Source organism: Gymnogyps californianus, chromosome 1 (assembly GCF_018139145.2).
Source record: "Gymnogyps californianus isolate 813 chromosome 1, ASM1813914v2, whole genome shotgun sequence".
Classification (NCBI taxonomy): domain Eukaryota; kingdom Metazoa; phylum Chordata; class Aves; order Accipitriformes; family Cathartidae; genus Gymnogyps; species Gymnogyps californianus.
In genome coordinates, this window is record NC_059471.1 from 133,657,139 (window position 1) to 133,682,603 (window position 25,465).

Consider the following 25,465-nt stretch of genomic DNA (forward strand, 5'->3'; position numbering starts at 1 on the left):
AGATCATGGTAGCCAGCAAAAAGGCCTAGCCAAAGGAATCTTGGCCTACAGAAGGCCAGTCAACATGGAGTCAGAGCAGTATTTCGGTCACACCAGGCAGAAGACCCCGAGAGCCCCTCTGGCTAAGTCAGCGGAAACAACACTGAACTTATCTTGTCTGTAAGTTCCCTTTCACATTTTTGATAATGATTTCCAACACAGGAATAATTACATTGTATTTAAAAAAAAAAAAAAAAGAAAGAAAGAAAAAAAGAAAGAAAAGACTTATTAATGAAGTTTGGAAAAAAGCATTTGTATTACTCCCAAGAGGTTCTCCCATATAATCAAGCATGGAAGTTACAATTAAACCAAGCTACCATTACCATCTGCAAGAATAGATTTAATTATCAAAGTATATTTCCACGCAAGAGGAGGAGGCAAAAGTGACAGAGCGCTCTGGATAAGGCAAACATTAGACAGGTGGAAGCTAACCTAGCACACATTGATATCTAGGTGAATGAAGAGTAATACCAGAAAATGAGTAGAGTTATAGTATTATAAAAACACATCTGAGGAAAGATGAGAGTCACTCTCAGAGATGATCATTAGGAATTAGAAAAATATATGTACAAAACACTGTCTCTAACTACACTGCGTTAAGCATTCAAATAAACAGGCTAGGCTGCTATACCAGGGGGAAAAAAAAAAATCAAATATTGCGTACAAGATTGACAATGGGTACCAATCAGCTGGCTGAATGACAAAAGTTTCAAATACCATCAATCATCTGAATAAAATTATCTCACTCATCACATCATTAGAAGCAGTGAATTCCATTTGTCCAACACAGCTTCCTTTCCATAAAAATAAAATGGGATAGTTTAATTTTTATGGAAGAACCTGTCCTTCAATAGCACCCTTGTTGAGACTCATGCAAATTCATAAGGGAGAGAGGAAATGATAAATAATAGAAATTACAAATAAAATAGAAACCACAGTAATACTATTAATAATAAACAACACAATGAATCAAAAAGGAAAAATAAAATTAGATAAAAAATACTACTAATAAAAATAACACAGACATTGTTTTATGTTCTCCAAGACAGGCAATAGTAGACAATAGGCAATGTAGACAATAATCATAAGATAAACCTTCTTGATACTGCTGCTTGTATTACTGGATTACACGAGGCTTAAAATTGAGTGTAAGCCTTTGAATAGCTTCTGTGGTTTTTATACCAAATTTAGAACACATATATTTTAGAGAACCTCAGGAAAAGGAAAAGGGTTTTACAGAACTACTGGTTGATAACTAACTTTTAAACATAGCTTTAAAGTAAAAAAAAAAAAAAACCTAACCAAAAAAGGAGAATATTAAATATAATCATTACAAAATTATGATAAATAATTTCTTGTATTTTTTGCAGTTATTTTCAGACTAAAAATGCCTGATTTGTGTGCCCCCACAGATATCTCTGAAGTATAGATTATTTCACTATAGTGCTGCAATGCGGTAAACAACCTGCATAAAACTACATCTATTCTGATTCACAGTGGTACTGAACAAAGGTAATTAACATCAGGCAGTTGATTTCAATTATGTAATGGCCTTTTAGTTCAGTCCCAGTCCTATATCCTCATCAGCTAAACTTGCATTATTATAGTAAGCTAGAGGTTTGCCTCCCGTCTTACTCAAGTACAATCCTACAATTTCCATCATCTTCAGCAGCACCTGGATTCATTCCTCAGAAGAGGATCTAAAAACTACACACAACTAGGAAACTGCCCTCAAACTTCTTTTTCCTCTTACTCCCTTCCCCTCTTACTTCTCTCCTACTTCCCAGGACTGGCACTCCCAAGCACTGCTGCCAGGAAAATAAATTTTACATGTATTTTATATTCCTGTTCTACACAAGGAGTTGGTTTCACAACATTCCATTTCAGCCCTTTAAATTCCAGTGCTACCCCCTTTCCCTATCGCTACTCTTTCACACACCAACCTTGGAGACACTTTACAGCAAGTTCACACATGCAGAAATACTCTGCTTCCCCAAGCAGGCCGTGCATTTTAAGAAGTAAAACACATCAGGCTTTAATATGGGAACTTGACAAGCTGTTACCATGCAAGAGAACCATGCAGTGCTATGAAATTGTTATCACAGACAGATGTATCAGGAGCAAGTTGTTCAGGAGGGAGCATTTCAAGTTCATAGTGCTGAATCATCTAAAACAAGTAAATGAGTAGTTGGTACAAGCTTTGAGCAAAGGTGTACGCTGTAAGACCCAAATCATTGTTCTCTGCTCTTGAGCTGTCTGGGTGTTAAGCCAGTCCCTAGCACACTGAAGGCAGTGCAATTCTGCTACATTTTCACAAAATTAACCTAGTACCTGCAGAGAATACCTTGAGCATTTTTTTTCATTTTATCATATAAAAGGAAAAATGCTTTAGAAATAGAAGGTAACATTCTTCCTAAGCACATGCGTAGAAGTCTAGCAGTCATAACTCCACTTTTAAATGCATTCAGGTATCTACACTCATGACACAAAAGCAACAGAGGGTCACAGTTTGGCAGTCACACCAACTTGCATTCTTGGGACCTAAAATAGTACCTAAAGAAAATCATATGGACAAATAAAAATTATCTATTTTTTAACTCTGAAGGATATCAGTTAATACCCTTTTCTGTTTTTGAACCAATTGTTCCAGTTCTTGTTCTTTTGACAGGAGCTTGCCCTCCAGCTCTTGACCGTAGGACTGAAATCTCTCTGTGTCCTGCAAAATTCAAAGAGGAGATGGATTAACAGAACAGCACAATTGCATCAGCAGGAGGAGACATAAGGAACCAGGCATGAAAATAACAGGCAAGCTTTTCACAGTGAACATAACAAGCTACTGATAGAACCCAATTTAGGCATAGTATCACTCATAAATCTAGACTCTGAGCTTCTGTAAACTGGTGTAGTCCAGCAACTTCAATGACTGCTGTTGCTACAGGATGTGCTGATTGCACGTGAGCAGGCATTAAGTCTACAAAGTGGAGGCAGAAGTCTTCTATCTGAGGCACGAGCCTTAGGAGCTTAGCCAACCTAAATCAATGAAGCTAGAATACATCCTCCCATTTCCAGCTACACATACCCTCATCCTCTTATACACTAGCATTCATGCTCATCGGTTGCAGCAGTGAGCTGTTTCAGAGAGCTAAGCAAGCAGAAAAAAAACAGGAAAAAAGTGAATAGCTTTCTGCACATTTGGTTTCCTGAAGCAGACAACTGCTGACACAGAGAAGGGATGAGAATACGCTGATGGAAACAACCTGGACAAATTTAAATTATTATGGAGTCATACTGTAATATACAAAATATCAGGATTGACATGGGAGATACAGGCTCCTGACATACAGCACAGCAACTCAGGCTGAAGTAAAAGAAACAATACCTGCTATCTTTAAAATCCATCACTAACAACAATTTGTCACAGATGTTCCACTGGTATAAGCAAGTGATCTGGGCTTCAGGCTCTGCCATTCACTTAGCAACTATATCAACCTGTCCGCTATCTAAGCGCCCTACAATCACTGGGAACTCCCAGTCCTATTTGGGATTACTCCTTCAGACACTCCTCAGCTGAGACAAATTGTCAGACCTCCCCTGAGTAAAATCGGGTTCCAGCAGTTCATATCAGCTGAGAACCTGTCCTATTCTTCCACAACAGGCTTCTACCCTCTAAGGTCCCCAGGAAAATGCCTCTAAGCAAAAATAAAAATTCCCTCAAGACAGCAGTGGTTCCTACATGTTTTTCCCCTTCAGTGATACACGTAATGGGGTAATCAAATGCACATTAACTGGCTTCTTATGTGGAAGACTATATATCCAAGTCACAAAGACAGACTCACTGCCCCTTTTGTACAACCTTCAGTCAGCAAAGTATCGCAAATAGCTACAATTTTACTTATTTGCATCTTACCAGTTTCTTTAAATGTATTCTTCAAGAGCTGCTCTTCATTCAAGCCATAATAATTCCCCTTTTATATGGCATCAATGCATCTCTCCAAGCTGTAAAGTCTTTGTAAGACTTTGCATTAGAGAAAGAATTTGACAGTCAGATCTCCCCAAATCCCAAATTAGTCATGCCAAGAAACAATACTTCTTGAGTGTCTGACAACTATTAGTGTGAATGCTGACTAAACTGTAAATAGCTTCAGTGGGAAGCTTTAATGAAAAAGCTTGAAAGAAATGGCTTTACCTCAAATATACAACTAATTAGGAGATCCAACAATCATTGCTAATGGAAAAGTCTTTGTTGTTTTAGGATTTTCAATAGAACTTCAGTTGTGCGCTATTAAGAGCATATAAACCATTTCTTCCACAACAACTGCTGTCAGGCAAAGTTGCAAGTACTTTTTATCCTTCAGCTGATATACAAACTTTATATAAAGGGTTCATCTCATCCACTACTAAAAACTGCTCTCAGCTTGGGATGGAAAAAACTTGAAATTTATGAGTCAGGTTCACTACCCTGTGAGGCAAGTGAAAAGACTGATTCCTTAGACAGCTGATTAAGGCCCTTCTTGCTCTAACACACTTTATGTCAAGAAACAAAAAATACTTTATATATTTGGATCACAAAAGGATTTTTTACATATCATATTTGATTGAGAATGGAGGCAATAATTGATGGATATCCACTAGTTTTGGCAACACTTTGTGTACCATGTGTTGTTTGAAACCATATATTTGTTTCATTTATATGACTGCTTTCAAGACAACAAAAAGGCATGAGCCAGTAGCTCATGATTGGTTGTCCCAGGCCACCCAGAGCAGCTGTGGAACCTCCATCATTTGTATACTCAAAACTCAATTGGACAAGTCCCTGAGCAACCTGATCTAGTTTGAAAGTTAGGAGCAGCATAGGTGGCTTCCCACCTAAATGATTCTAAGATGACTCTTTCCTGGAGCATACTGGAAGTTCTTGTTAGTTTCCTTGTTTTAGGATTAAAAACAGGACAGAAAAATCCAAGGAACACACTATGAAAGCAGTAAAGGAGATTTAATGGAGGCTTCGTAAGAAAAGGGAATTCATTGTCAGGTGTTCCGGAAGCACCATACCAGTGACAAAAGAATCTGACCTATGTTTATTTTGCAAATAGCTGTGGCGGTTTCAGAAATTACCATCACTTGATTTATCTCTTGTTGCTTTTCAGTGAGAACTTATCCCCTCGCCAAAAGCAGAGACTGCAGAATTCAACAGGATTAGTGCTGCTCTGAACAACCTTAAAGAGCATTTTTCCTAATTGTGACCAGAAGTTATACCTATAGCAACATCGATAATACAATGAGGCTATAGTTCAGTTGACTTTCAAAAGAATGCCAGCTGCTACTGTATGCCAACCACTGAGCACAGGACATTGATGATCTTCTCATCCAACAAGTCACTTAGTTTGACGCTGCAGAGCCTGGATCAGTACAAAAGTAGCAGTGAGGTAAATGATGTTTTTTCTTATTCTGTTGTGAAACACATTTTGTGGGCTTTCATTTCACACCCAGAATGAATATAAAACCACTGGAAGTGGGAGCAGAATCCATGCCCACAATAACAAAGAGACACTCACTTTCAAGAGAAACTGCTCTTTCTCCTTTTTGATTTGCTGTTCCATTTCCTCATAGAGATGCTGAATTTCTTCGTCATAAGCAGCAATCTTCCTAAGAAGAGATAAAAGCATACTGAGTGGGTCTTTGTAGCATTACTTCAAGTCATGGCTCACATTACGAGCTAAGCCCCACATTTCTGCCTTAACACAAGACTCCAGAGAATGTTCTTGGGTTAAGAAAATAGGAATTTTTGTGCAGGAAAGGTCACAGATTAATTTTTTTTTTTTTTTCCTCATGGAAGGAAAGCTTCAACAGCTCAAAGGCTAATAAAGCTACACATCTGATGTTTCCCTATAAAGCAGCTGTTCATTATGCAGTTTTAATGACTACTAAATCTTAGGTTTAAGGAACAGAGCTTCCTAGTGACAATACCAAGAATTCCAAACTAAGTTTGCCAGTTAAAAGTATTTTCACTGCAACTTCATTTTTTTACTCTGGAACTGCATTGTTCACCATTCAAGAGCATTGAATGAGATACTTCTATCATGTCTAAGATGTTTTAGCTAGAATGGACTTCTTGAAAGTCCTTCTTGAAAGCTGCCTTACTGCCTCTCTAACAGCTTTGCTGAAACAAATTTGGAAAGCCCAGCTGAGGAACAGAAATAAATATGCTGTGCACAAGTGTATCTGACTGTAGGAAAAAAGAAGGGCTTACAAAGCTCACTTTTTCCAATAGAATATGCAATTAATATCACTGCAGTTTGATACATGAAGGATTACATTGAGCAGATGCTTTAGTTCAGGCAGAAAGAATTTAACTGTTGAAAGGGAACAAGACAGCTGCTTTGTTCTGCTACTATTCTATTCTATTCCATTCCATTCTATTTTCATTAATCCAGAAACTGAAAAGCAAAAATCACTTTGCATCAAACTCAGGGGACATCCTAGAAAGATTTTTAATAGAGATTAATAGGGCCTTTATATGACACTACTGTATATTCCCCCACGTTCCTCTTGCTAGAGCTGTTCCTTGAGCGATCTGCAAAATGCATGTTACAAATAAAGTACATACTCTCCTAGGGCATTCACATCAGTAAAAGCAAGACAAGGAAAATACAGTAGAAAAAAAAGCCATTAATTTTGTAATCTGGGTATCTACTATTTTTTTTTGTACCTAATGCTCTACATATTCTATGTTTTCACTTATTAAAGGCCTGATCCTCTAAGAAATCTAAAACTAAGAAAATGCTTCATAAGAAATTAGTACTTGTCAATGGAATAAAATTACACAAATTCATAAAGAATTAACAATTATTTAGAAAGGTATGGCAGAAATACTAAGATCATATTTTAAAATACTGTATTCATGCAGTATAATGTCACTTTGATCAGGGCTAGACTGACTATGTACTTTGTACAAAGTTACAAACCCTGTAACTTTGCACAGGCAGAACATGTTGCACAGCAGCCAGTGTTTCCATAGGAATCATAAAGATTTTCTTTGCTTCTGTGTGAATAACTTTAGTCCCGTATTATTAAGCTGCTGATTTAGATACTTCTTTCCTCTTATGTGTTTGGAAGTAAAGGATATGGCAGCACCATCAAGACTACATCCAGGAGGTACCTCTAGATGTAGGAATCTTTTTAGTTGGTCTGGCACATAAGCACATGCCATTTCTGCAGGCTGAATGCTCCCCAAACTTTTCATTCATGGCTTACCATTCTTAACTCTGATCAAATTAAACAGAAAGATAAAATAATATCCTCTTATAATCAAAAGTGTAACACAATTATAAGTAACGTAACTAACAAGCAGCAGAAAAAATAATCCAATACATTAGCTGGCAAATATTCCCCACATGCAGTCAGGGGAAAATAATTAAAGCCATAAGGGCATATCATTGTTATGTGAAAAATGCAAAATGTTTTGATTAAAATCTCTATTCCCCGGGATCATACCATCCAGTTTCGCTCAATGCATAATTGTATAATTTCAGCAATATTTGATAACATCATCTTTCTCTTTCCAGCAATGCTGTGGAATAAACAGAGATGGAGACGAAAGGGAGACGGTGCTGTTGTTGAGCACATTAACCAAAATGGAATGTAACGTGAGTTCACTAAGTTCAAATGATGAGTTCAGGATCAACACACTCACAAGGGTTTAATTTCTGCCTGTTCATGTAGCTGCAATGTGAATTGCTTGGGTTTCACAATTGCTGTTCATGCAGTTTGTTGTAATGGTTCTTCTTTCCCCTTAAAAAAAAATACAGTGATTTGTGCACTTTGTGCACTAATCGTCTAGGATGCTGATTCTCCTCTTCTTCCACCAAAGGTGGGCTCTGACACTGCCCCATGCTAAGCCCTATGAGAAGTCAGTTCATCCTTCCCTTCCCGTTTACCCTTATATTTACCTCCTCTTTTTAGAACTCTGTTGTCTGAAACACAGTCGACCTTTTTACTAGGTTTGTCTTTCAAATGCAAAGCACAGCAGCAAACAGAGCTAATGGCAGTTGAAGATTTTATCTGCTATTAGAAGAAAAAGGTCTCTTTCTCATCTGTTTTAATCTTACTTCCTATTAGTCTTATTAAATGCCCCTTGGTTCTACTGCTAGGGAGTTGAAGAATAACAGTTCCTTATTCAACCTAGTCAGTGGTCTCATGGTTTTGTAAAGGTCTATCATATCCCACTCCAGCCTTCACCTCCTCACTCAAGAGATCCTGACTTTTAAAAATAGCTCTCAGAATAGCTGTTCCATTCCTTTAACCACTGAGTTGCCATTCTCTGTACCTTTCTTCATTCCACTACATTCTTCTTGTGTTGCAGAGACCAGAACTTCACTCAGTACTCAAGACGTGGATGCACCAAGATTCTATGTAGTGGCAAAAGCATGTTTTGTCATGTTCTCAGTACCCTTCCTGATCATGCATAGCATTTTACTGGGATTTTTGGCTGCCACTGCACCCAGAACTGATGATTTCAGGAAGCTCTCTGCAATGACACCAAGGGCTTTCTCCAGAGTTGTAACTATCCATTCCAAGCTCAGTATCACATAAGCATGACTTAAATTATTTTATCTTCCTTACATTTATCTACAATGAAGTTCATCTACTGCTTTTTCGCCCGCTCAATACATGACCCTATTATTTAAAAACACCACTGCTAAATTTAAGAAGCCATATAATTTTAAATTAGCACTTAAAATTAAATACAAATATCAGAAAATCAAGAACTAACTTACCCTGGCAAACAAAAATTGTAGCCACTGTGTAGATGCCAAAAGCAAAATGGATGAATGTATGGAGCTACTAGTCCACACTTTCGGTGCGCAGCTTAGCTATTGCTGATTCCAGCACCAGACCAGATATATGTACAGTATTTGTTTTGATACATTACTATAGCAAAAGTCTCTCACTTTTGTTTAAACGAAAAGAAATAAAGAAGCACATGAGTATTTTTTAAAGGAGAGGGTTTAAACCTCTTATTTTCATCTTGCCTTAAAATCTACAAATATAGGCAACAGCTCATCATCAATTCCTTTATGATGATAAACACCAGTGAGGAGAAGAATACCAGTTCTGAAATAAAAATGTGGCCGTTTGCTTTGTTTTCGTTAAAGTGTATTCAGTACTATGTGAAAACTCATCAGCAGTATTTTGGCCGTTGTTCTACTGAACCAGAATTATAGATCACCTAAAAGGAGAAACAAGCCCATGGTTATATTGGCACAGAATATGTCTGATGCACTGATAGACATCTTCTATGAGTGTATCAGGAATATATTTAATATCTTGTTAGGAATCTTTGTTGAAACTCTTTAACTAAGGGATCACAGTGGTAGGTTTTAAGTTTCTTCTCCAACAATTGTCTTTACTGCTTAAAATAAAATATAAAACTGAGATGAGGTTAATATCTGACAAAATCAGAGTGGGTCAGTTTACCTGAAATACTAAAGCAGACCTTTAATACTAGAAAAAATTATGGCCTGTTACTAAGTAATAAAAATAGTCACACACTAAGTGTGCACAGTGCCATAATTTACGTGTTCAGAGGACAAAAATACTAGTAAGAGGGTCAGCAGTAGACAGTACAATATGCAAATGTCTTCTTCAAGACTATTTAAAAGTTACCAACATTTTTTCCAAGGAAAAAAACCTTACTTAGCATATAGAAGGTTTCTTTAAATATATGCACTCATATACATATATAAACACACATATATTTAAATAAATATAAATAAAAATTCACAGGGAGATCAACCCTATGCCTTTGAGTAACACCCAAAGTACCACAAATTTTCTCTATGCAGGATCATGCTGCATATTATACATATGTATTATGAACTTATTTATAAGTTTACTGAGCTCTACGAAAACAGGTTTGTAAGAGACATGTTAACACTGGCATAGATTAAGTGTCCAAGTGTTGAGATGACTAGGCCTTAGCAGGGGGAGGGGGAGGGCTGCATGTGTGTATGTTTTCACTAACAAAATTCACTCCTGATAAACTGGATGGGAGAAACAGGATCAGGCTGTCATCCTTCATGTTTGTGTGAATGCTGCTTGTGTTTAGGTGGGTGCCAGTAGTATTATATATAATATAATATATTATAAATATACTAATACTAATCAGTATTAGTCTGCATAGTCCCCTGTGTGTGTCTATCGAAAATATACATTCAGCCTCACTACTGGCTGGACCTACAAATGGGAACAGCAGCAGCATACTATCTATTGAACCAGGACAGGAGGAAACCCCTGGGTCTCTTAGATCACAGGATTCAGGTTCATGAATGAAAATATGCCTGTGTGAAAGCTCCAGAAGAAAAGACAAAAAACAGGTATAGAAGAACGGCATGGGTTGACAGCATAGACTGGCAGGGCATAAAGACCCCAGCACATGCACATGAAGCTTCTCAGGGCATCCAGGTTAGAAAAAAAAAGGAACAACTTAAGACAAAAGCACAGCCTACATCCAGGAAAGGAGACAAAAGGCTGAGAGTAGACTGCATTATTGCCTAATGACTCACAGATGTGAGTCAGAAAGGAAAGATGAAAGATCACATTCATTCTCAACTTCCAAAGCGTACTATTGTCAACAATCAAGAAGAACCCAGGAGACATGATAAGACCTCAATAATCAGCATCCCTTATCTCCTGTGACCCCACAGTAAATCTTGGCCAGTCTATGCGGACACATGCATCTTAGTGCTAATAAGTACGTGGGTATAAAAAACCATAATTTTTCCCCTTCTATATGGTCTTATCTTGAGCTTTGCTGTTATTCGTACATAGTTTAAAATAAAAGAGGTTATTCATCCCCACTGTTACCAAAGACAATATTACTCCTCTGATAGTTCTGGCTCTTTCCAGCTATTGATTACAAACAAAACAACGATCTATGTGCTGAAATTAGAGGTGTTATCAGGAGCAACAGAAAGAAGAAATTAGCTAAAACCTATTTTTACTACAAAGGCATAAAAACCCAAGGCATTTTTAAGGTAGAGATTTCATGTCAGCCAGAAAAGTCAGGTAACGTTAATGTATTCTCTGTGCACCTCTGTGCTGATCACAGCTATTAAACAAATTTATTCATTCAGTTCCCAAAAACCACTGACAAGAGTCTGACAAAATAACCCCAAAACCACAAAACAAATCCCTCACCACACATGGTTGTTAATAATCTCTAGTCTAAAACAGACAGCACAACTATCTCTATGCTGTCTCCAACTGACTAGCTGTCTGAAGGCTAAAACAACACTTGTAGACTTAGATGAAAATGCTGCTATCAGTATAAAACAATTGTCTTCAATGACCATATGGTTTTAGGTTTTTTCTTTCTTCAGAAGCCTTGTCACATTCTCAGAATAGCCAGGAGAGTGCTGAACAAATGAAATAAATGTTCAACAATATATTTGCCTTTATTACTCAATCTGTAAGAATCTGAAATTCAGAAGTGACACTTTATAATAAAAATACAGGGGAACTTCAACTATAAGCATCATTTTGCATTCTATTTAGATTTAGCGTCACAATTTTTTCCCTCTAGATAGCTACGTATTAAAGGATGATCTATTAATTTGTAGTTCTTATATATTTGTTTTTATATATGCATTTTACATATTTGTTTATATATATACACATTATATACATTTTTATATATAAAACCTATATGTATTGTTTACTACGTTTCATATGTTTGTTTTATATATGTATTTGTTAACTTACATTTTCACTGGTATCAGTGCTTTGTGCTGCTTTAACATCTTAAACCTCTCATTTCTCTGGCCAGTTAATCCAGATTTACAGCTTTTCTGTACGCAATGTTTGTAAAGCACACAGACAGTTTACCAGATTTACTGATAAATCTGACTGTCCTCTGGAATCAAACTGATTAACTAGAAGTGAATTGCTTAATATTGTCTTAAAACTGCAATGCAATAATAGACATCTGCAAAAGAATTTCAGTCAACAAAATCTGTTAACTGGAAAAGCTAATTTCAGCTAGTTCTGCATTATAAATAATTTTACTGGTACTCTTCATGACTAATAAAATTTTACGTTATGGGAACTCTTGTGATTATAGTCCTCAGTTCTTCACTGAAATACCTTGTTTATTTCGAAGGTTCAAATAGTAGGTAAGATAGTTGTAAAACTACACAAACAGTCCAACAAAGAGAAGTACTAACTTTTTTAGAGCGCGTTCCAACTCGTTCTTTTCATTATCTGCTTCTTGGAGCTGGGAAAAAATTCTGACCAGGAACTCTTCAAAATTGGAAAGTAAATGTGGTTCGTCTTTTCTCAGCTGCAACCAAAGTTGCTTCACGTCACTCTCACTGAAAGAAGAGATCATAAAGGATTCATTAAGAGAGAACATTTCTCAGGCTGCAATAAATGTTCACAGCATCTGTGAGGGACTGGAAGAGTTAATGTCTGTCAATGTCTCAAACATTGTAGCAACCAAGGTGCGGTCTGCATAACAAAGAGGGCCATTAGCAAGAAGTTGGCTGGCATGGACACAGGGGGTGTGCCGGAGGATATGCAGTCCTGTGTTCTGGCAAAACCAGCCCGATAACCCACCACAGATGGCCAGAGGCCACACAAAGCTTATCTGAGGCGGCGGCTTGTAGCTCCTTAGCAAGTCCCTAAGACCACCACCCCGATAAATCGCACATACTCAGTAGATAAAGAACCCTCTGGAACACTACCATATCTGTTGAGAACTGTCTTCAAGAGGCGTGACTGTGGACAGAGATTTAGACTATAAAAGACACAACTGCAAAGAGCCACTGCGCGCGCCCATCACCCGAGGATTGCCACGCTCGTCGCCGACATCGCGGGATCCAAGGGTGGTGACTATCTCTTTTCTTTTCCCCTCTTTCTTTTTTTCCTTATTCCTCTCTTTTCTCTCTTCTTGTGAACGTTTTGCTGCAACCCACGCTGCCTACCGTTATGCCTTCCGCAGTTTGGATTGTTCGAATAAAGCGTTCAAAGTGATCGTTTGGTGTCGTTTCACCTTAATTTAGCCCGGGGGGATCCCAGAACCTCTACGGCCCTCTGGTCTGTCCGGTCCGGGTCGTAACAGCATCGTAGTGGATGAAGGCTTCAGGGCATCACCAGTCAGAACACAAAGCTTATTAAAAACAAGGGCTACTTAAGCAGTGCCAGATTTGAAAAGGATGAGGTGGGTGGGAAATGATGGAAATTCCAGTTATTCAAAAAAATGCATCATAAAATTTGGCAATGCATGACTGCAGAGAATCACAGAAACTGCTTGTTTAGTGGGTACCTTTCTAGACACTTCATCTAAACAGGAATGGATAAGAAAGGAGACAGATAAGATACACCGTACCATCCCATCACTTCTATTAGAAGTAAAGAAGTTCCCACAAATCTAGTGGGGAGGGGGCAGTGGGAAAGCTAATCAGAAACACTTCCTCATGAGAAATGAATGAGACTCGGTCTCCTGTTACTCAGACAAGTTAACAAATCGCGTTTGTACTGTCTTCCTTAATTTTCAACCCATTTTAATTCCATGGTGGGACTGCTACAAAAATCAGAACATGACATCTTGAAAATTTTGATTTAAAGATTTACCAAGAGAATGTTTTGTTTCCAAATCTGTTCAGCAGATACTGGGAAAAAGATGTTCTACTGTGAATGATAATGGTTTTTTTAATACTTTGCCAAAATTCTCCTGAACAACTTCTTTTGTTTGTTTCTTCCCGACTCATTCTCTTCCATGTGCATTGCAAGCCTGAACCTAGCCAGCAAAGAGTGCTATATTATATATAAGTGCTATATTATATATATAATATAAGTGCTTATATATTATATATAAGTGCTATATTATATATAAGGACAAAATGAGGATAAGGATAGAAAAAGTGGGTGATTAAAATTTCTTCATAATGAAAGCCTTTCAGGATGACTGACAATCAACTCTTTCTTGTAACAGGCAGTCAGGTGAAGAGAAGCACTGATGAGCACTTTTATTTCATGGTAAGGATCACTGATGCATTTCTTAAACATCCCTACTATCTGTCCAGATTCTCTCCCATTTTTGCCCCATGCTTTTTTTGATCTAGAACATTCATTGTGATTGACCAATGAATGTCAGGCCAACACACAAAAAGCTCTTAGAGCAATTTTTGCGTTCTGTGTTTCAGAGTGAGTCATCCTGGTCCTGGAAGAGGTAGTGTTATCAGAGCAATCACAACATGCATGGAGGGGAGAAAAAGCAGAAAAAGGGGAGAAAACATTCTTTCTTATGGTTAACTGGTGCACTTTAAACACAGCCCTTGCCAAAAAAAGCAGTCATCATGCATTGTTTGATTGAAAATCAGTGGCATCTGTGGATTACATGCTAGTAATTATCTATGTTCAAAACCCATGGTACATCAGTGGGTTAATGGTACAGCTTTCATATTGCACAACCACACGTTTCATATGCCTGGAGTACAATAGCTTTGCTCTCGGAAATTTTGGTTGAATGGCATTTTATCATCTCTGACAACCAAGAAAATTAATTTTTAAAGAATCGCTGTGTTACTGAGCAGCCTTGGTTCTCGTCATTCACCTTGGATTCCATTAAAATCAAACCCAGAGCTGAATCATAAAGATCATACAATCTATTACTATTGCTGTGAAGACTCACTCATCCAAAACCTTTTTAGCTCCAAGTCGATCCATCAGATTTGAGAACTGGAATTCTTCATCCTCATCATCACTCACAGTCTCTTTGCAGTTAAGTGGGCAGGCTGTTTCAACTTCTGATTGCTGCATCATCTCATTATTCAAAGCAATCTGCTCCAAAAGAAACTGGCCTAAGAATTAGAAATTACATGTTAGCATTTTCAGAACTTACTATAAGAAGCAATGTCATTGAAGAGCAACATACTAAAGATCAAATTTTACAGTAAATATAATTTGTGAGGGAAACATTTACATTTGTTTACAAGAAAAGGGAGTATAATGAAACAACAAAAGGATGAGGCATGGCAAGAGGATCCCTGAGTTCTATGCCTGACTTTGTCCCCAGTTTAACGTCTAACCTTCAGTAAATCACTCACCTCAAAATTCACAAACGTACTGAAAAAATTCAGACCTCCATAAACAAAAGACATAAATTGCAGCAACAAGCACTTTATAAATGTTGTGGCCTTATTTCTTGATATGCTTAAATAGAAGTTAGGAATCTAAAATAACCACAGCATTGGTACTGATAACATGTAGCTCCTATTTTAACATTCTTTTTAGTGCATGACCAAAGGCACACCTCAAATTCCTGTATAAACTGCATATAGAAAGCTACATTTTATTAACACTTATTTCACTTCATTTGGCTCACATGCATTTTAGTTCCTCTAAACTTGACCCCTACAGCAGTTTCTTCGATCTATTTGAGATATTTCTATTAATAACAGAAAGATTGGATCACAGAGACATGGTGGGATGGCTCCCATGACTGGAGTGTTGCAATGGAGGGATACAGGCTCTTTAGGAAGGACAGGAAGGGAAGACGAGGAGGGGGAATTGCCCTTTATGTGAGAAAGCAGCTGGAATGCATGGAGCTCCATGTGGGGATAGAAGAGGAGCTGATGGAGAGCTTACGGGTCAGGATTAAAGGGAGGACAGGCAAAGGCGACAGTATCGTGGGTGTCTCCTATAGGCCACCCGACCAAGAAGAACAAGTGGATGAGGCCTTCTACAGACAGATAGGAACAGCCTCACATAGTTTGCAGGCCCTGGTCCTCATGGGGGACTTCAACCACCCTGATATCTGTCGGAGGGACAATGCAGCAGGACATAAGCAAACCAGAAGGTTCCTGGAGTGCATTGATGACAACTTCCTCCTCCAAGTGATAGAGGAGCCAATGAGGAGAGGTGCTCTGCTGGACCTCTAACCCACCAACAAGGAGGGTCTCGCTGGGGATGTCAAAGTCAAAAGAAAACCTTGGCTGCAGTGACCATGATATGGTGGAGTTCAGGATCCGGAGGGCTGGAAGGAGGGTGAAAAGCAAGCTCATAACCCTGGACTTCAGGAGAGCAGACTTTCACCTCTTCAAATATCTGCTCAGCAGAATTCCTTGGGATAAGGCCCCAGAGGGAAGAGGGGCCCAAGAAAGCTAGTTAATATTCAAGGATCACCTCCTCCAAACTCAGGAGAGCTCCATCCCAATGAATAAGAAAGCCAGGCAAAAATGCCAGGAGGCCTGCATGGATGAACAAAGAGCACTTGGCCAAACTCAAACACAAAAAGAAAGCACACAGAGGGTGGAAGCAAGGATGGGTAACCTGGGAGGAATACAGAAACATTGTCTGGGCATGCAGGGATGAAGGTAGGAAAGCTAAAGACCAAATGGAATTGCATCTGGACAGGGATGTAAAAAAAAAAATAAAAAAAAAAAAAAAAAAAAAGGAAGGGCTTCTCTAAGTACATAGGAGACAAAAGGAAGACTAGGGAAAATGTGTCCCTCAACAAGATGAGGGACTTTGATACACAGGACGTGGAAAAGGCAGAAATTCTGAATGCCTTCTTTGCCTCAGTCTTTACGAGCAAGACAGATCTTCAGAAATCCCAAGTCCCAGAGATCAGAGAGAAAGGTTGGAGCAAGGAAGATGTACACTTGGTGGAAGAGGATCAATCAGGTCAGGGAATACTTAAGTAAATTGGGCATATACAAGTCTGTGGGCCCTGATGGGATGCACCCAGAAGGGCTGAGGGAGCTGGCAGATGTCACTGTGCGGCCACTCTTGATAATCTTAGATCGATCATGGTGACTGGGAGAAGTGCCAGAAGACTGGAAGAAAGCAAATGTCACTCCGATCTTCAAGAAGGGCAAGAAAGAGGACCCACGGAACCACAGGCTAGTCAGCCTAACCATGATCTCTGGGAAGGTGATGGAGCACCTAACACTGGAAACCATTTCTAGACACATTAAGGATGAGAAAATCATCAGGAGTAGTCAGCATTCCCTTCCCCAAGGGGACATTATGCTTGACCAACTTGATAGACTTCTATGATGAAGTGACTGGCCTGGTAGATGAGGGGAGAGCAGTGGATATTGTCTACCTGGACTTCAGTAAGGCCTCCAACAAGATCCTTATAGAGAAGCTATAAGCGGTATAAGAAGCTAGATACAGCTTTTCAGTGGTGCCAAGTGACAGGACAAGAGGCAATGGGCACAAACTGAAACATAGGAGGTTCCATCTGAATATCGGGAAACACTTTTCTACTGTGAAGGTAACCAAGCACTGGCACAGGTTGCGCCTGGAGGTTGTGGAATCTCCCTCCTTGGAGATATTCAAAAGCCATCTGGACATAGCCCTAGGCAACTGGCTTGAGGTGGCCCTGCTTGAGCAAGGGGGTTGGACCAGATGACCTCCAGAAGTCCCTTCCGACCTCCAGAAGTCCCTTCCAACCTCAACCATTCTGTGATTCTGTGATTCAGATACTCCTGGCTATTGACACCACATCACAGTCATGAGAGACTTTCATGAAAGTCATGAGACTTTCTCAACAATTTTTCACGTGCCAACAACACATGATGTTACCTTGTATTTGCTCTAATAAGTGTTGAGAACACTATAGAAGAATTGATTATAAGAAATAACCATAGATTGATAAATGAGTTGATTCAGTTTAAATTAAACATTAGGCTAAGCAAGAACAGATATTACTGAAGTCAAGTGGTCTGAAGGGTTCAAGTAAATTAACAAACAGGTGAAGCTTGAAACTATCTTGGAATCAAAAGTGCAAAACTATCTGAACTCTTATCTCAAAGTGGGAGGGTGTGGAGGGGACACGTATGTAGAAAAGATCTGACTGTATCTGATCTGGCTTCAGATCTGACTGTATCAATATTGACCTCAAAAAAGAGGTAAGCTGAGATTCTACAATGAATACAATGACCAAAAAAAGAAAGCTACAACTTGGAGATAAAAAGGGTATATATATAGACAAGAGAGCCAAAAATACTGAGACCTGCAAAGAATACTAAAACAAACAGCTACAGTCTTTTTAGCTACATCCGTAAAAAGAAAGGAAGAAAGAAGTACAGTAGTTGTACAGTGAGGATGCAGAAGTGAAATTGCCACATGAATTATCAGTGCACTTGTACTCAGTTGCGGAAGATGAGATACATTCCGTCAAATTCTAAATGTGCCAGCTATTTTACTTGAACATCTGCAAGTCAGAATTTTCAAGGAATCTAGGCAAAAGAGGTATTGTGATTTTCTGCAGAGGATCTTTGGTTATATTCTAAATTCTAGTACAGAAGTTACCATAGACCCAAGGAAACAGAAATGCTGGTGTGGTTTTATGGTTTTATCAACTCTATCTTGCATTTTTTCTCATAGCACCCAGCAGAGCATGTTGACAACAGAGACAACAGAATACATTGCAAAGAGATGTTACAGTAAATTTCAGGTTTGCCACCATTTAGAAATACGAACGGGATTCTCCCATGCTAATTGGTGCAGTACAAGTTTTATCCAGACACTACTATGCTTTCTCCATTCTCTAGTTTTCTAAAGCAGCCTTTACCTAGTACAGCTTCTGCTTCTACTAGGAACGCCAACATCATCACCTAGCCAAATGTATGACTACCTAGCCTGGATCCCTAGAAAATACCTGTCAATCCTGTGCAGCAGGTTAAAATGTAGCATGCTTTACACAGTCTATCCTTATGTTTTATGTGAGTCCTATACATAGGTGCTGTTGAAGGCAGTGCCTTGTCTGTGGCAGTCTGTGTAGCCTGCTGTGTCCACGTCCTTTGTGTGTCTGTGTGTGCACGTGTGGGTGTCTCTGGGATACACGTTTAACTTCACTACCAGTTGAACCTGCAAACAGGAAAGCAGCAGCCACATACATCTGGGTCTCTGGACTGGGCTCCAGCACCTGGGCAGGAGGAAGCCCCAGGCTCTGGAGCTGCTGGAGATGGCAGATACTTACAACCTCCCTTAACACAAAATTTTGGTTTTGCAGGGACTACTTATGAAAATAATCTTCATTTAACTAAGAAATATGTATAGTTTACTTATGAAAAGTAAAGCAGTAATACATTATTTCATTTTTAAATAATGGCAATTTGCAGATTAAAGCACACTCTTTATTATGATACTTGATCTAGCTCTAAAATGGGAGAGGTGGGACATGAGGGAATTAAAATTTCAAATGATTGATGATTTGCAAACAAAAATGAAGGTCCTATTTGCTGGGCCTATACATAGCATTTAAATGGAGATTTAAGGCTACAATTCACACATAGAAGAGATTCAGTTTTCTAGAGAAAATGCTTAAACCTGATGCTTATAGTCAGCAGAGCTAAAATTTAAGTACAAAATTGATTCTGCGTAAACAACCAAACACAGTCTCACTAACTAACATTGTCATCTTATCTGGAACCTCACAGCTGGGGAGAAAACCACCCTTTCACAAACACAGAGAAAATGACAGTAAGAGTGCTGTTACAAAGCAGGCAGTTACAAAGAACTTATCAGCTCCCATAATGGAATAATAATAATTGCCTCATCCTGTTGTGTTTTGAAATAAAGCAACATCACTTGAAGAATTAATTTGTTGTAGAAAGCATTCCCACAGCTGTAAGGACAGTGGTATTAACACATTTTCAACATTGTCTTACATTAATCTTAGAGATAATCTTAATTATCTCTCAGGTCTTATGACCTGATATGAAATAAAACACAAGATTTTTTTCCCCAAGGGAAGTTTTCCAAAATTTGTTCATAGATCTACTCCACGGCTTAAAACAAGTGTAATTCAGATGGTTACATCATATGTCTCATATTGCGCCATGGCTTGCCATCTTACACAGGAGAGAAAGACCCTGCAGCCCTTTGTCTATTTATAGACATAATTTGACCACTTCTTCATCTGCTACATATATCTGCTATATCTAGGGAATAGTCTGGCTCCCTGTGTGCATCGTTAAGTGTACTCTTAAGATAAAATGCTTCTTTATTGATGTGGAGAGTACAGAATATGAATGAAGCTCCACACAGGAGACATGCTTTCCAAACTCACTGAATCCTGTGGTGAACTCCTTTGGGGTAAGTGAGCCGTTGCCATCAGCATCCAATGTAACAAAAACTTTTTCAAGCTCTTCCAGGCTAAGAGGTAACTCAGGATGCAGTCTCTGGAATGACAAAACATGCAGCAACTTTACCCAGTACTACAGGATGAGAGGAAAACTAGATTCTACAGAACATCCATAATACAGAAGGAATAGGTCCTTTTGTTTCCCAGAGTGGAAATTCAAATACATCACAGAGTAAAGCATCAACTGAGGAAGATTTGCTTTTATGACTTCATTATTTGCCTTTATGAATCCTTTACGATGAAACAGTGAGAACAATATCATTGTGACACAGATTCCAATCACACAGGGAAGAGGTAGAACTTGAGGTGGAATCTCAGCATCCTGGTGAAACGGCTTGATTATCTTGATGAAATGCCTTGATTATCATGCAGCTGGACAAACTTGCCAGCAGAACTGTACGCCTAGTTCCTTCCACAGCATGAGGTCAAGCAAGAGACTCTCTAAACAAGAACATTATAGCGGGTATACTGTCCTAATTAAAGCTGCTTTAAAATGTGTAAATAAATAAATAAATAAAACAAAGCTAAGAAAGCTGCATGGTCCAAGGAGCAAAGTTGCTGCTCCTGTAACGAGTTAAATGTAGTTCATGACTGTCTACTTCTGAAATGCAGCATGCTTACACCAAAAAAGACAAAACTTCATGAAACCAGCTCCACGAAATCACTGATTTTTTCCTGAGAATCTAAAGACAGGCATAAAAGAAAAAAAAACATTTTATTTAAATCTGTCCCTAATGGTTTTACTGCAATTCTTTTAACAGTATAGACAGATTCCCAGAAACAGGAGGAAACTGGAGTGGTAAACAACTACAATAGCAAGGATTTCCACTGGGAGACAGCACTAGGAAGAGTAAAACCTTTCCTCAGCTTGGGAAGTAATATAAATATACACTGGTGAAGTCCTCTGCTTTATTAGTTAATATTTTAATCCCTTCCCTAAACTCCAATTGTATATTCAACATAATAAAATTGCAAGCTAATAGGTTGATGAAGTTCAACAGAACAAAAGTGCTAATCTGTTCCACTGTGGGGATTTAGGGCCAAAGAAAGTTTCTCCTGCGCTCCAAGAACAATAGAAACCGCTATTCAATATACCAAGCCATACAGCCAAGCTAAGAATTGGCTGAGTGCATTAACCAGGACTTCTCTGGCTGCAATGAAGGGTTTAGGGCATACATTATAAACCTGTATGAGTTGAACGGAAGAGCAGTAAAAGGGATTCCAAGGTGATCTTGAGAAGGGAAAGCAACAGAGCTTCTGAAGCCAAGAACTATCTGGAATAGTCCCGAAGGGATTTCTGAGCAGGATTAATTGTGCATTGCTGCCTGCTTCCAAAAAACGAAGAAAACTTGATGTATATTCAGTCTAAGTAAGTTACTTCATCAGCAATACACCTGACTTACTTATTATCACTTTCTCACTTAAACACACTCATCTTCCCAAAGCTTTAGATTTTAATCTCCTAGATCTAAGGGGAATCTTTTTAAAATTGGCTTCTCTTGTAAAATTCTTACAGCCTACATGGCACCGATGAGGGAGGAGGTGCTTCAGACAAATCACTCTTTTTACACTTAATAAAACAAACTGTACTCCTACTGCCAGTTCTTTGGGACCTGCTGAAGAAGTGCTTCTTGAGAGCTGGCTGTCCTCTTCTGACCATGTCATAAACACAGACCCACCTGCTATTCCAGTACAACTGCTTGTGGGTCTTGCTGCAAACCTGACTGACAAATATATGCTTCTCCAACTACAGTTGGAGTGCCCTATTGCAGGGTTCAAATTCTGAACTGAATTATACTAATTTTGCAGTAGAAAACACCACAATTAATTGCATTTTCTTGAAAAAAATATGAAAATAGGAGATTTTGAAGAATGTACCAACATTTTGCTCCACTAAATTCCTTGTAGATAATTTATGGACTTTGATGAGCTGGGGCCACACTTACCATTGTTACTACGATTAAGTCAATGTTTTCCCAACCTCTTGTTTTTATTCTTCAAAAAAAATTTTAAGGGTTTTTTTTTTTGATAGGAAAACAAAATGTTATTGTTGGTTTCATAGGTGTATTTTTGTTTATTTGCTCATTTTGGGCTTACTGTAAAAATACACAGAACCTTTCAATATGAGGCTCTTAAAAATTAAAATTAAAAAAAAAAAAGAAATAAAATATATCCCAAGATACCACTGGAGCTTAAAGAGAAATTCTCTGCATTGCCACCCAACATACTCTGTGCTTTCATGACATCTATGCTTACTTATCTGAAAATACCAAGCTTTTACTCTGCTAAATAAAAAGACAGAGGTCAAATAGCTAAGAGCAAGATCTGAACCCAATTCTGCTATATGCATTAAACCAAAACATTTTGCAACACTAATTCTCATTATTCATGATAACCTCAAGGCCCAAAGTGCAAAGCTGTGGTTTCAAGCCTCAGGTAGAATTTGCTTTCTTGCAACTTCAGAAAACCTCATTTGTTTGAAAGTTGAGCACATTTGGTATTTGGAAACAGAATGAAAAATTCCAGACAACCAATATTAACATAATCTCAAAATAAACAGCATGATATAATCAGGGAGGAGTAAATCTATAATTACTATACTATAGACACATCAGAAAACTTTGTTTGCAAGATCTGTTCCACTGAAGTTAATTGGATTTTAGATACTCAGCACTCTGTTCAAAATCATGCCTCAGATCACATAACTAAAGATTAAAAAGCTTAAAGTTAGCATCTTGTATTTGAAGCAATGCTTCATTAATGGTAAGAAGTACTGAACTAACAAACAGCAGGATGCAAAAGTGATCAACACTTGGTACCTTTTAAGGAAAACACTGATTTACTTTATTGATTTATGTCTTTGCTATAGGGAGTGAACATCACGAAAAGTGCAATCAAAATCAACTATACTGATTTCAAACTCACGTTTGCAATACAGGGATTCTAGTTAACTAGTCATTCTAATCAAGCATAATGAATAACTGTAAGAGTATATGTCTTATGTACAGTTGTTCAGTATATAACATCATTATTTTGTATATTAAAAAAATAATGGGTATCAAATCCATTAGAAAACATTGTAGATTACTGTCACTGGTGTCCAAATAAATCTTTATTAATCCACTACTCAATTACAAGGAAGATGGGACAATGAGAAAGCTATCACTGGCTTCAAAGAATCAGGGTTTCTGAATTGCTGCAATTAATGTAAAAGACCTTCGTTTATAATTTTTATTCACTGTCACTGAATTACTGTAAAGTCAAATGGAGGAGATGGGTCTCACCCCAGTTTTTTGTCAATCGAACTGCATTGATTTCAGCTGAATTAGTCTTGATTTACTAAAGTGTTGAGTGGAATAAAGATAATCCAGTATCTTCAAAAGGTCTGTATTTGTAATATAAAGAAACATCTTCTCAAGTGTTCCGAGCACCCTTATTTATGTATTTAAATGAACCAGACACTTACATATATACTGAAGTTGTCAAATATGGTAAACAAATACTCATGGTAAAATAGAAGAAATGTACTTTATCTGTTCTTTGCAACCCTTTGCAACCCTTTTCCTCCTGCATCTTTTGCAACATCTGTTTTAGAACCTGAAGTATAAATATATGAGCATTCTAAGCATAAAACCTAGAATCAAACAGAAACAAATATTTTTATGTTCCTTGCAAAACCAGATATTAAATCTTTTATATACACATACATACATATACATATACGGGTCTTCCACTAGGTGAAAATATATGCCATTCAGTTTTCGGAAAAACAATAAAATTATAATCCATGAAATTCAATATGGGTCTGGATTTACCAAAATTACCACTATTTGTTTGTTTGCATTCAGTTACTTCAATCAGATAATGTATATTGGTAAAGCCTACAGCACAGCATCTATCTGCACTCCTATCTTTTTTCAACTTTGCAGAATTAGCAAAGGTCATCACAAAACTCAGCAACACACCACAGAAAGCTCTTGAGAGCTAGTAATCTGAGCAATTTACTATGAGGTTTTTGCTTTTCCACCATAGGCAATTAAAAGTGTTCCACTTGCATTTTCCTGTATACAGACACATCTTTGTTTCTAAGGATATGGAGGATTTCTAAATTTTATATTAGATGCTTCCATTGGTAGTAGTTTGTGCTGAATTTATTTTGCTACCGCTCTCCAATTCTATTTCATCCATAAGTAGATTGTAGAAGTGGATTAACAGTAGAAGTAGAAATGCATTAACACAATGAAATTATGCTTTGCATGTCAAGCATGAGTGCATTCTTGTTTTCTGCCACATACTGGTTCAAATCATCTTATCATTTCTGCAATATGCACCCAATCCCATTTTCAAAAGATTTTGTTATATAGTTGCTTTTTTTCATCAATATTTTCAGCAAATCTGATTTTGCCCCTCAAACAATTTGAGAACAATTTGGTAAGATTATTGTGAACACTGAATAATGCTAAAATACTGTTCCTCTGTACTTCCTACATATATATGTGATCCAGCTGAGAGTTCACCATTGTCTGGCAGGTGAAACCAAAGTGAAAGACTTTATTTACACAATTTTGCTGAAAAAACAGAAGGATAAAATTGGTGGACTGAATACATTCATGATGCTGTGGCAAATCGCGAAGTAATGAATTTACTGGAGTTTCAACTTTCTCAATGAGAATGGAATTAAATTCCTGGGGCAGTTTTTTAAACTTCACTTACTTTGATTTTTCCACTTTTTTGTTGCTTTGTCTGTGGAAACAAATGCAAGCATTACGTAAGACTTCAAACAGATTATTTTAAATCCTACCTATCTCTTTAAAGTTATCAGGAGGGTGTTACAATTTTTAACTCTAAATGAATCAGTCTCAACTCATTAAGGGCGTTAGGAGCTTCTCTCATTGTGCATTTCAAATAGCCAATTTTGTTTTACCTGCATGTCTTGACGAGTGATGAAGCCTTTGCCTTCCAGATCACAAATCTGAAAGAACTCACGTGCTTTTCCCAACACAGTTAGTCCTGGGTCTTGTTCTCCAGTCCTGCTCCTCTCTGCATCTCCTGGTGGCACAGGACTGGCACAGTCTCCTTGTATTCTATCCATTGTCACAATCTCAGCACAGGAAGACTTTGGGATGCTGCTATCCCATTTACTCATAAATTCTGATCTGAAACCTGTGCATGGAAGGTAAGGAAAAGAGCAAATCAGACCCTCTTAATCATGCTTTCCACAATCTCTTAGCAACCACCTCTTTAATTAGGCACTAAAGCTTAGAAGAAGAA

The 25,465-nt window shown here is 38.0% G+C and overlaps 1 protein-coding gene across 1 annotated transcript in view; it reads right to left on the reverse strand.

Moving 5' to 3' along the window:
* The window catches only part of CRACR2A (calcium release activated channel regulator 2A), a 52,703-nt gene extending 27,377 nt beyond the window's left edge, over positions 1-25,326 (reverse strand). The window contains exons 1-6 of the mRNA XM_050910563.1: positions 25,119-25,326; positions 20,120-20,231; positions 14,729-14,897; positions 12,261-12,407; positions 5,592-5,682; positions 2,660-2,755 (exon numbers count right to left, since the gene is read on the reverse strand). Coding sequence (XP_050766520.1) covers positions 2,660-2,755; positions 5,592-5,682; positions 12,261-12,407; positions 14,729-14,897; positions 20,120-20,231; positions 25,119-25,286 — 783 coding nt within the window. The 5' untranslated portion in view covers positions 25,287-25,326. The remainder of the gene's footprint in view (positions 1-2,659; positions 2,756-5,591; positions 5,683-12,260; positions 12,408-14,728; positions 14,898-20,119; positions 20,232-25,118) is intronic.
* Positions 25,327-25,465: the final 139 nt, after the last annotated feature.